General features: G+C 31.1%; 1 protein-coding gene across 1 annotated transcript; it reads left to right on the top strand.

Annotated features, from left to right (window-relative positions):
- Positions 1–7,811: 7,811 nt before the first annotated feature.
- On the top strand, positions 7,812–10,684 carry LOC118054967 (beta-amylase). The gene is made up of 7 exons (XM_035066735.2): positions 7,812–7,972; positions 8,078–8,476; positions 8,985–9,149; positions 9,254–9,517; positions 9,600–9,809; positions 10,002–10,241; positions 10,330–10,684. The coding sequence occupies exons 1-7, from the start codon at positions 7,904–7,906 to the stop codon at positions 10,540–10,542; spliced, it is 1,560 nt and encodes a 519-aa protein (XP_034922626.1). The 5' UTR covers positions 7,812–7,903; the 3' UTR covers positions 10,543–10,684.
- Positions 10,685–13,153: the final 2,469 nt, after the last annotated feature.

The raw sequence follows: 13,153 nt of genomic DNA on the forward strand, positions 1-13,153 counted from the left end.
AAACGCTGGCAATTTTTTGCGTTTCAGATTCCTGGGCATTCATATAATAGTAACCTTATCTCTTTTTTTTTTTTTTTCCCTTAACTAGTGAAGACAAACTGTGTCAGATTCTGAACCTTTCACAACTTTTAAAATATTAATTTGACTCATTTTGCCATTATTATCTGAATAATTATCGAATAAATTTAAAATCTTGTTCTTAATAACCGTCACCTTTTTTTTATATAAATATAATACCAACATCTTGTTTTCTGTTAAAAACCTTCAAATTAATTCATCTACCATGTTAAAAAAATTAAAATAAAAATCAAGGGAGGAAAAAAATTCACTAATGCTCGAAATCCGACAATACAATCCACAACCCAACGAACCATCCCCTGTACAAACCCATAAAAAAATTTATCCACAAAATATTTTAAAAAAATACAATAAAGAAAAAAAAAAAAAGCAATAACACAAAAGGTCCAGCTAAGCTAAGCATGAAGAGGACCTGGAGTCACTAACACAGTACTACTCGGCGGATTATTAGAAGGAGGTGGCGCCCCAGTTACAGCAGGCACAGTAGGAGGCGGCGGTGGCGGCGGCGGCGGTGACAGCAGAAGAGGAGAAGGTGGTGGTGGTGGAGGTAGGTTAGTGCCAATGTCCGGTGGGGTAGGAGGAGGTGGTGGTGGTGGAGGTAGGTTAGTGCCAATGTCCGGTGGGGTAGGAGGAGGTGGTGGTGGTGGTGGTGGTGGACTGGACTGGGAGATGCCCGCTGTGCTAGGTGGGGTCAGCCCAGAAGGTCCACTTGTGGTAGGATTAGGGAAGGTCAATTGTGGAGGGTGACAATCATCGTCTTCATCGGAGCATTTGTGTGATTTGTGAAGGCGGTGGCGTAAGAGTTCAAATCCCAAGACAAGACCGAGAATAACAAGTACAGTTACAATGAAGATGAAGATCTTTGTTGCTTTCCCTACGTAACACATATTTGTTGTAGATTTTTTTGGACAAAAGCTGAGAAGGGTCTGGTAAGTTACAGAAGGAGATGGGGTTTGCTTCTTTTTCGTTCTCTTTTCATGGTGATGGTGTTCCGTGGGAAGAAGACGGAGAGTGAGTGTCAGTGTGGTAATTAAGAGAAGGGGACCAGATCGAGTTTTTAAAATACAAAATTAAAAAAAAAAAAAAAATTGTTTGTAAAAATGACACCGTTGTATTTTTTACAGAACTTTCAAAAGTTAAGTATTGATTAAACTTGTACCGCCTAGTAGATTAATCTTAGATCCGGTACTCTTTCTTAGCTAGAGTTAGGTGTTAAAAAAAATTAACATAGTCAAAGGATCTATTTCAAAATGAAGTTGAAAAATATTTTTAAAAAATTTAAATTTTATTTTTATTTTTTTGTGTTTTTAAATTGTTTTTATATAATAGTATTAAAAATAAATTTAAAAAAATAATAATTTTTTATATATTTCTTAGTGAAAATCAATTACTACTACAAATACAAATAGTAATTTTTTTATAAAAAACAAAATAATATTATTTTTATTAATTCTAATCTATCCAAGTAAACAACATCAACTCTTAATCTGGGTTTTGTGTTATGATTTTGACTACTAGTTATTGAATTTTTATATTTAAAAAACAATAAATGAAAAACAAAATATTTCTCAAGAAATAATTCACTTCTTGACTAAAACAAAAAAAAAAAATCTTTTTTCCTTGTGTTTAATGGTAAATTAGTCTTTTCCTTAAATAAATTTGGTGTTATAAAATTAATTAAGGGTAAAACGAGTATTTTGTGCTATGATTGAACGGTGAATTTACAACTATACCTTTAAAATATATCAATTTTTGAACTTCTACTCAAGCTAGTTTTGTATTTTCAATTAAAATGCATAGTAAGATAACCTTTACTCTTAGATTTTTTTTAAAAAAAAGTAACATGCATTTTATTTTTTTAATTAATTGGTTGGGGTGGGGTCATTTGAGTATTTTAATAATTCAAAAAAAATAAAAAAGGGTTGACATGTGTTATGCACGGATCAACACGTCAATCTCTCAATTGTCTTTGGATAGCACGAACAATTGATTGCAATGGCCAAAAAGATCATTTTGAGGTTGCTTTAGCTTCATCTTAATATCTTCTTCTTAGATTTATGGCGTGTGCACCTATAAGAGGTCCGGTTTGACACCAACAACACCTTTTCTTTCCCTTCTTCTTTCTTTCCTCTCTCTTCCTCAGTGTTTGCGCCGTACCACCTAATTTTTCAAGTCAACCCCTAAACTTCTATTTCTTTTTTATTTAGTCTCTATTATTTTTAGTTATAATTTATTTAAAAAATAATTCAATGTGTTAGATTTTTCTTTCAATTTCATCCTCATTAAAATTTTTGTTTTGTCAAATTTAATCCTTATTCTTTTTATTGCTATTTTTGTGGTCTAAGATAATATTTAGAGTTTTTTTTTTTTTTTTTATCCCACCCTCCATAAATTTTTTCATAATAGATTTTATTCTTATTCTTTAAAAAACCTTTTGCTTTGTAAGATTTTCAAAAGCAATATTTTTTTTACATGATTCAATTATTCAACATTTAATTGATTTGAATTTGAGCTTGGTTAAGCACGTATCTAAAATTTCACAGGTTGCAAACTCTAAAAGTTAATCTAACTTTATGAAGTTAGCCTAGGATTGCTTTAGTTCTTTTTTATCATTTTTTTAAGCTAATTTTTATTTTATTTTATTCTTTAATATTTGTTTAATTGGAGATTGAGCTCTGTTTTTTTTTTTTTATGCTTTTTATGAACTTGGTTTTATCATTTCTTTTTGTTTAATTGGGCTACCTAAGCTCTTTTTATTTATTATTCTTTATTAAGTTTATTTTTTAAAATAAGTTTTATTCTTGAATTAAATAGAATTGATTTATTGAATATAGATGAATGCTCACTTTGTTTTGTTTTGTTTGATTATCTTTTCTGAAACTTTACATTAGTGACCCATGCAAATTCTTCTCATGTCATCATTTATATGACCTAATCATACCAAAAAAGATCTGAGGATTAAATTAAAATATTTAATATATATATATATATTATAATTCATAGTAAATTGTAAATTGTGAAAGAATAAATAGTAAAAAATATTAAAGTATTTTACCCTCAGGCTTTAGTTTTTGTTAATAATGAATAATTGGCAATATGACATTGAAATCTTGGCGTGGGCTTATTACATATATTAGGTTGGTCCTAGTTTGATATATTCAATACCCTGATTCTCTGATCAAATCAGTTGGGCTACTTGCCCTAGTGTTTAATCGAGGCCTTTAGTCAATCCATATTGGACCTTTTCTTAATCCACAGGGTCAGGCCCTTTACAATTGAAACGGACAAAAAACAAACGGAGCTAGAAATTAAACTTTTTGGGGCATAAAAATTATCACTTTCAACAGAATATATATATATATATATATATTGCATAAAAAATATTACAAAAAATAATAATTTAAAAATTTTGGGTTTTTTTGTAAAGCTATACCCAAGAATCTTAGATTTGGCTATAACGCATGACCTAAAAGTAATATTTATAATATTAATAATAAAATTAAACTTGCATGACCCAAGTTTAAGTGAACCTGACTGCAACACAGGACCCAAGAATATTGGATATGGGTCTGGCTATAAGATCGTGTCATAAAAGTGTGACAATTAAATAGATTAATTAAAAAATAAAGAAAAAAATCAACAGAAAGGAAAAAACCAATGAAGAAAAAGAAAAAAAATTGTATTACTTGGGTTAAGCCTTTAAACCAGGTTATCCCGTAAAACCTGAAATTCACGTCATGAAAGTTTGATAACTAAATAGAAAAAAAAAATGACGGGTCTACCCAGAATTAACCGGGTTAACTAATTAAACCAAGTTAACATGTCAAGCCCAAGATACGTGTCATAAAAGTATGGAAATCTGATAATTAAATAGAAAGAAAATTAACTTTAAACAAACTAAACTAAATGAAAAAAATAACACGTCAAATCAAGTTAACCCATTAAACATTAACAAACTAAATTAAATAAAAAATTCATTAAAAAAAATTAAAAAGCAAAAAAAAAAAAAAAAACAGTTATATAATATAATATAATATAATACAATATAATTATAATTATAATTATAATGAAAAAACATGTGGAAAATTTTAAAAGACGAAAAAACAAACGTGGGGAAAGCTAAATTCTCAACCAACTCAATATTGAAAAAATAAATTCGACAAAGATAATTTAAAAAAACAACATGTGGGGGAAACTCTACAGCAAAACAAAAACCATGTAAGGGAAACACTGTAGTAATCCATAGTTTTTTTTTTTTTGAAAAAAGATACAAAGCTAAATTCTCAACCAGCTCAATATATAAAAAAAAACCGACAAAGACTATTTAAAAAAAAAAAGAAGAAGAAGTCAATTTTGGGTAAAAGAAATGAAAAAAAAAACATGTAAAAAAAGGAAACAAAAGCGGAAAAAAAAAACACGTGGGGAAAGCTATAGTGTTTTAAAGAAAAAAAATACTATTTAAAAAAAAAAAGTCAATTTTGGGTAAAAGAAATGAAAAAAAAAAAAGGAAACAAAAGCGGAAAAAAAAAAAAAACACATGGGGAAAGCTATAGTGTTTTAAAGAAAAAAAATAAAAAAACTAAATTTTCAACCAGCTCAATAGTAAAAAAATAAAATCAACAAAAATAATTCTGAAAAAAAAAGGAAATATGTAAAAAAATGATAATTTTGAAAAGAAAAAAAAGAAAAACTAATAAAAAAATAAAAAAAACATGTGGGGAAAGCTAAAGCTAGATTATCAGCTAGCTCAATATTGAAAAAATAAATTTGATAAAGATAATTTAAAAAAAAAAAACATGTGGGGAAATACTATAGCAATCCATATTGTTTTTTAAAAAAAAAAAAAACTACAAAGTTAAATTTTCAACCAACTTAATATATATAAAAAAAATCTACAAAGACCATTTTGAAAAAAAAAAAATAAAGAAATAAAGAAATCATAAAAAGAAAAAAGAAAACAATGTATGAGAATATTATAGCAATCCACAATGTTTAAAGAAAAAAAAACTATATAGTTAAATTTTCAACCAGCTCAATATTAAACAAAAAAAATTAGTAAAGATAATTTTGAAACAAAAAATTTTTTTAAAAAAAGAAACAAGAAAAAGAAAAAGAAATCAATTTTGGGTAAAAAAAAAAAACTACAGTGGCTGCTATAGTAAAAACACCACGAGTTTTAGAGTTCTTATATATATATATATATATATATATATATATATATATATATATATATATATATATATATATATATATATATCCAAACCCAATCCAATAAACCTAATTTTTATCTTCTAAGATACTAACTTCAATAGAAAAATTATTGAGTTTGAAACAAATTTTTATTTTATAAAAGATTTGGTGTATAAATAAGTTGTTCATTAAAATTTTTATAAAATATTAAGTCTGTTTTGGTAGTGTAGTTGTAATTGCTTTTCAAAGTATTTTTCACTCGAAAATGCATTAAAATAATTTTTTTATTTTTAAAAAATTATTTTTGACATCAAAATATTTTGACTGAACTTATTAAATACAATCGATTCAATGACCTGAGTCTTGAATTTCTTATACTTCTTTTAAAAATCCTAGCATTGCTTTAACTTTGTTCTTCTTACATATGAAAAAAAATAGTCTTACATGTAACGTTGCTCCAACCACCTATATAAGTTTACTTAGGTCACTTTATTTTGTTCTATTTGATTTTTTTTGTTTTTGATCTTTAATATTTGGTTCATTATAAGGATTTTTAATTTGTTTTGATGCGGGTTCCATGTTTTTATTACAATCTCACATCTTAATTCACGAGTTTCATAGATTAATTATTATTAATCTGAGTCAATATAATATATTATTATTTTAATATTTTATTAAAAATTATATCATCTAATATATCATCTATTAAATATTCTGAAAGTGTTTCCATTATTATAAACCAAATCTTTGACTTTCTAATGGCTTCACATTTTTTAATGTTGAAAAAAAAAAAAAAAAAACGACCCGCGGCGTACTGCATGTGAGCCGAAAAAGCTAGTATTGTCTATAAACCAGAAACAGCATACAATATTTGTTGAAGAATGAACTTGGCCCATACAACATTAGGAACTTTAGGCAGCAGATACCTTCTTGCACATGGATCCCATACGGGTAATTTTTTTAGGTTTTTATTTCGTGATAATATTAAAAATAAATATCAAAAAAAATAAAAAATATATTATTTTAATATATTTTTAAATAAAAAATATTTTAAAAAATAAATTTTATCATATTTCTAAACATGTCATATGCCATAATTATAATGATAAATCAAGAATTCATTGGTCAGGTCTTAAATTGCTAGTTTAAGTTTCACAAAGCTTAAAAATACTAAAATTAATCGACACATATAAACTGATTTAAAATTAAATTAGAAAAAAAAAAAAAAAAAAACCCAGGAGCTCTAAAAAAAACAATATCCAACCTTTTTGTACTGTATCCACAGACACATCCAGGCATCTACTTCAGGAAATTAAATATCTGCACACTTTGCAATGCATTTGTTTGTTTTATTATAGAGATATAGTACATGATAAAAATGATACGACAAAGAGTGGTGCTCTTGAATTCAGTGGTCCATCTTTTGATTTGATGATATTTTCCTAAAGCATTTTACCCATTTCTTTCTTCTTACCAGACAACCGAGAAGACAGTGACTCGAAGCAAGTTGATGAACTATCATGAGACAAAAATAATATGACCGGAGAAAAATGGACGATTGTAATTTAACAACGTGAAGAAAAAAGATTGGCCACTCATGGGATTACATGCATGAGTGAACTACAATGTTCTGTTCCTGATCAATCAACAAGAGGACTCCATTGAAGCTCCAAAAGGGTTGCACCAAGTTCACAAACTTCACAAGAATTGCTTTAACCATTCAACATAAGAAACAAGAACTGGGTTTTTCTCATCAGAGAACGAGCGCTCACCGATTCGTCACATCCTTCGATTTTAGCTTTCCGTTAATCTTTTGCTCGAGCAAACAACATTAGTAAGTAGCCATAGAATCTCCGTTCAATCACCTTGTCAAGGTAATAAACAGTAAAAGACACTGCTACTACAGTAGTCATTATGACAAGCATTATTCATCCGACACCTGGTGCTCTGAGAGAGAAAATGAGGCTACATCACAGGCATCTCCTTTGGGAACTGCCATTGATTTATCGAGGTGAAAGTGCACTAGTAAAAAGGGTAAAGCAAAGGGTTGCCGGAAGTAAAGCAAGGGAACCACAAGCTGTGGCATTTGAAGTTTCCACCGCCGCATCAGAGGTGAGTGCGGTAGCTACTAGTTTCAAAATCAACCTCAATAAAAATCTCATTGCAGCAACCAATTATTTAAGTAGATGTGGCCATGACAACACAGCAAGATTGTGATATATTTTTGTGGTAGAATTGTACGTTTTCGATATTTAGCATATAAAAGGTCCTTTCAGCAATACTTTAGGTCAAATTCAAGAGACTGAACTGACTTTACTGCCCTTCATGTCTGAAACATGCTTTCTAATTCTGCGTAAGATCTAGCGGTCCTTGTTGTGGATATGATTTAAATAAAGATAAAGGAGAAAAATCTTGTTCTTATCTATCCAAAAGACCCCACCTGTCTCCCCAAAACACATGCACTCTTTTCGTTCGTCACTGGACATGCACTGTTTCACTTGCAAAGATAAGATCACAGAATAGTATTCTGCTTTACGCTTCAATAAAAGGGCATGCCTGAACTAGCATAATGCACAGCATCTTCACTTCTAGACTCCCCTATAGATCCTAAAACCCTCCCTCACTCAAAAGGAAAATGCAGGGTGGAAGCAAGTATGATGAAAAGCTGCTACAAAACTATGTGCCTCTTTATGTAATGCTCCCGGTAAGTAGCAAAAAAACTCTCGCTATTAAATGTCAAGTATGCATACTGAGATATATCATTAGCAGAAATCTTGTATGCTACTAATCCTTTTCTATATCTTTACAGTTGGGAGTGGTTACAGCTGACAACGTTTTTGAAGGTGGAGAGAAGCTCGAGAAGCAGCTCAAGGATCTAAGAGCAGCTGAGATTGATGGGGTCATGGTGGATGTATGGTGGGGGATCATAGAAGCCAAAGGCCCTAAGGAGTATGATTGGAGTGCTTATAGGAGCTTGTTTGAACTTGTTAACAGATGTGACCTAAAGATACAAGCCATAATGTCATTCCACCAGTGTGGTGGGAATGTAGGGGATGTTGTTGACATCCCAATTCCTCAATGGGTACGTGATATAGGAGAAACAGATCCTGATATCTTTTACACCAATAGATCAGGTAACAGAAACGAGGAGTACCTCTCCCTTGGTGTGGATCACCAGCCTCTCTTTGGTGGGCGGACCGCCATTGAGGTAAGTTTGATAAGCTCCAATCCCTGTAGTTCATTGCATTGTTTAGCACATAACATTAGCTAATTATCTATGTGTGTGCAACCTCAGATCTCATCGAATGATCATGCTAATGTTAGTTCAAGATGATATCCAAGATTAGCTTTTATTGATGGAGTTAGGTGATGAGTGCTATAGTTTTCATAAGCACTGCTCAATTATCCCAGTAGTGAACTGAACAGTACTAGTTACTGGAAAACTCCCCCCCCCCCAACACCCCAAATGAACTGGAAAACTCGCCTGGGAGTGCCAATTGATGCAGCCAAGGAGATTAGGGAGCCAAATACTGTTTCAGTAAAGTCACATAATTTAAGTATGCTTATGAATCATTATACCAGATGAATGCAATTTGGTCAACCTGATGTTTACATTTAAGCCATAGTCTGTACATGATAAAAAAGCTTGTGGTTTATTATGATCCTTTATCTTGTTTACTTCCAAGCCACTGAAAGAAATTTGTTGATCCATCTAGATGTATAGTGACTACATGAAGAGCTTCAGGGAGAACATGGCGGATTTTCTTGAAGCTGGACAGATAATAGATATTGAAGTAGGGTGTGGAGCAGCAGGGGAGTTAAGATATCCCTCTTATCCAGAAACTCAAGGATGGGTTTTTCCTGGCATTGGGGAATTCCAGGTACCACTGATTTAAGTTACTATTGACAACAAATTATGAACGATGAATTTCATCAGTAAGCATATGCTCTTCTCTAACACACATTACCTAATATTTAACTGCAGTGTTATGATAAATATCTCAAAGCAGAATTCAAAGAGGCAGCAAAAAATGCAGGCCACCCTGAGTGGGAATTGCCAGATGATGCAGGGACATACAATGACAAACCTGACTCAACAGAGTTCTTTAAACAAAATGGAACATACCTTACTGAAAAGGGAAAGTTCTTTTTAACTTGGTATTCCAACAAGTTGCTGATGCATGGAGATAATATCCTCGATGAAGCCAATAAAGCTTTTGTGGGATGTAAAGTCAAATTAGCAGCTAAAGTATATTTCGTAACCTTGTTTCTTTTCTTAACTAATGAAGGAATAAAAAGAATAATAAAGCCACATTCTATTTTCAAAACAGGTATCTGGACTGCATTGGTGGTATAAACACCATAGTCATGCTGCGGAGCTCACTGCAGGATACTACAACCTGAAAGACAGAGATGGGTACCGACCAGCAGCAAGGATTCTATCAAGGCACCATGCTATTATGAATTTCACATGTCTTGAGATGAGGGACTCGGAACAATCAGCAGAAGCTAAAAGTGGACCTCAGGAACTCGTTCAGCAGGCAAGATCTATAAATCACAGTCCCTACTTGGACTGGTTAAGATGCCTGTCATTCATTTCTGACAACCTCTTAGAATACCATTGTTAACAACCCTGGTGAATATGATGTCAATTTAAGAATGACAAGTAGATAAAGGTGCACATTTCCGTACTGTATTCATGATTAGTTGATAATTTGCCTACGCAAGTGCAGGTCCTCAGTGGAGCATGGAGAGAGAAGATTGAAGTTGCAGGTGAGAACGCACTTTCAAGATACGATGCTGAAGGTTACAATCAGATCCTTCTAAATGCCAGGCCTAATGGTGTCAGCAAGTCGGGTCCTCCTAAACTGAGGATGTTTGGGGTGACATACCTTCGGTTATATGATGAACTATTTGAAGAAAAGAATTTCAACCTGTTCAAGACATTTGTCAGGAAAATGCATGCTGATCAAGTAAGCAGTGCCTACACAAAAAGAAAGAAAAGTGCTTAGTAATGAAGTCAAGTCCTTGTTTAATCCCAAAATTCCTATTTGTTTTCAGGATTACTGCCCAGACCCCAGCAAATATGGCCATGAAATAGGCCCGCTGGAACGATCAAACCCACAGATTCCGATGGACGATATCATAGATGCAACGAAGCCGATGAAGCCATTCCCATGGAATAATCAAACAGATATGCCGGTTGATGGAGCTGGACAATTTGGTCTGCTTGGTGGTCTGATAAACGGGATCAAATCCATTTTCTTCAAGTGAAAACATGGAAAAATGCAGAGAGAATAATGAGAGTGAAGGAATCAAATTAACTTTCAATGCTAATAAGGATTCCTTCTAGGGCTATGAGTGAGCTTTCAATGTATCTGCTGTTCGAATAAATAATACACATTAATTATCTATATATGGCTCGCATTATCCAAGTTTACTCACCAATAAAAACTGCAGAAACAAAATCCATCTTCAAAGCGGTGGAACCTGCACACATTCTGCACAATAAAACAACTGGTTAACACAAGAGCTTGGTTCTATTACAGAGTGGCTATCTCCACCTGCCCGAAGGTTTCTGGTGATGAACAGGCCAATTTCTTATAATGCTCTCAAAAGGATCTTCACCTTCGCCTCTTCAACATTGGACCACACTGAACTTGTCTTGGGCTTGATCCAGCCTTCTTAGCTGATGTAGTTAGCAAGCAGCCCATATATCACTGATGGGTGCGACTTCCATTTTCATGGTAAGTGTGCTTGCCTCCTCCTCCAGGTGCCCTGCTCATCCAGGAAGATCCGCCAAGCATGAATTTCTTGTCATTATGTGGAAAATTTCTTCACCCATAAAAGTTGTATTGAAATCGTGGCATGTTTAAATTTAACATGTTAAATTATTTTTAATGTAATATAGCATTGACTCGTCAAATTAACTAAATAATCCATAAATTTATCCAATAATTCAGATTATTTTCGAGCCAATTTTTAAATGGGGTGTGATAACAATGCTATTCTCCACTTTTGATTGAATAAAGAGAATTAGTAATGAAGATTAAGGATTCAAGGTTAACAATTTAACAAAAAAAAAAAACCCAGCATAAACAGAGTACATTTTTGCAAAGGGAAGCAGAAAAAGGGCTAAAGCCCAAGACCAATTACAAGGAAGAAGCCTTGTGACCAAGCCCATGACCGTTTTCCCATCACGGTTAGGGGTAAGTAAAAAAACAAAAAATTAATTAAACCAAAAAAATCAAGAAAAAATAACTGAAAAAACCGAACCGTGAAAAAAACCGATTAAACTAATTAAAATTTTGAAAAAACTGACCAGTTCGGTTTGATTTCGATTTTATAAGCATGAAACTAAAAAAAACCGAACTCAAACCGAAAAAAAAAAAACTAGAAAAAAAATCGAGTCAAGCCGGAGCCAAACTGATTTGAACCGGTTTTGTCCTAAAAATTCAAATCAAACCGAAACCAGTCGGTTTGAACCGGTTTTTGGTTTTTTTAAAAAAAAATTGGTTTGATTTTTTTTTTTTATAAAAATCAAATCAAACCGAAAATAATCACTCCTAGTTTAAATCCATCTATAAAAATAAATGATATGTCCTTGAAAAAAGTAGGAATGACATGTCATTCATCCAAACTAGGTTAGAGGCATTCATTAAATTAGAGATAAATTATTGTAATAAGGTATTTTTTGGGTGACACCTATTATAATTTATTATTTTATATGAATGAAAATTTTGATTTATAGATTAGTATTTCTTGCTTTTTTTAGCTTATTTTTTTCGTTCAAAGCATCCAAAAGAAAAATGACATTTCAAGAGAATTGCTTTGGACAGAAAATTAAAGGATTCCAAGGAAAAAAGAAACTCTCAAGCTTTAAGTACATATCATTCTTTAAAAGGACATGAATATAAAGGCAATAAGCACAAATAAAAAATAATAAACCTAATTAATAATATTTATAGAGACGTTTCAATAAATTTGCCAAAATCACGTTCTTGTGCCTCAATAGTCAGCTAGATGGCCACGGGCTAATTAATTTTTTCCTTGGGACATCAAAGAAGCAGGAAAAAATATAATATTTAGATAATTAAAAGATATTGCATGTGAAGTGACTTGAAAAGCCAAAAAAAATAATATAAAATAAGCAATCTATACTTATATTTAATTAATTAATTAATTAATTAAAAAATTTAAATTCTTTTAAAAATTCTAAATTTAACAAATTAAAACTAAAAAAAAAAAACCGAGCTATAACCCATGTCATTTCAAAACAACTAAAAACTTCAATAGTAAGCAAGAGAGAATAAACAGAAAAGGTGATTAAGAAAAGGTTGAAAAAAAAAAACAAGTAAATACATGTAAATCTCTTAAATCCTATGGAAATGACAATAATACCCTTCTAAGCTAGGCCATTGATTTTTAAAATGAGCTAGGGCCACAATGATAAAAATTTTATTTAAAAATAATTTGTGTATTGGAATACAATGTTTTCACAAACTATTATTAACTTTTTTTTTAATTATCTATTCACGTATCTTTAAAAGTAAACATTAAATATATCAAAAACTTGGATCTTCGATATTATTATATAAACATTGATTTATTTAATGATAGCATAGATATAAAGAGCTAAATCTTTGACATAACATCTAATCACAGATTCGATGTGTTAAATTATAAATTGAATGGTCAATTTAAGCTATAATTTATTATATTATTATTATTATTATTATTATTATTATTAAATATTCATTGAAACAATGTTTTTTAAGTATTTTATTTTTTAAATAACACATAAAACAATATTATTTTAATCTAAAACATGATTTAGCACAATAGAACCCGATTCGAACTAAATTTTGAGTTGTGGATCACCAAA

Source organism: Populus alba, chromosome 17 (assembly GCF_005239225.2).
Source record: "Populus alba chromosome 17, ASM523922v2, whole genome shotgun sequence".
NCBI classification, from domain to species: Eukaryota; Viridiplantae; Streptophyta; class Magnoliopsida; order Malpighiales; family Salicaceae; genus Populus; species Populus alba.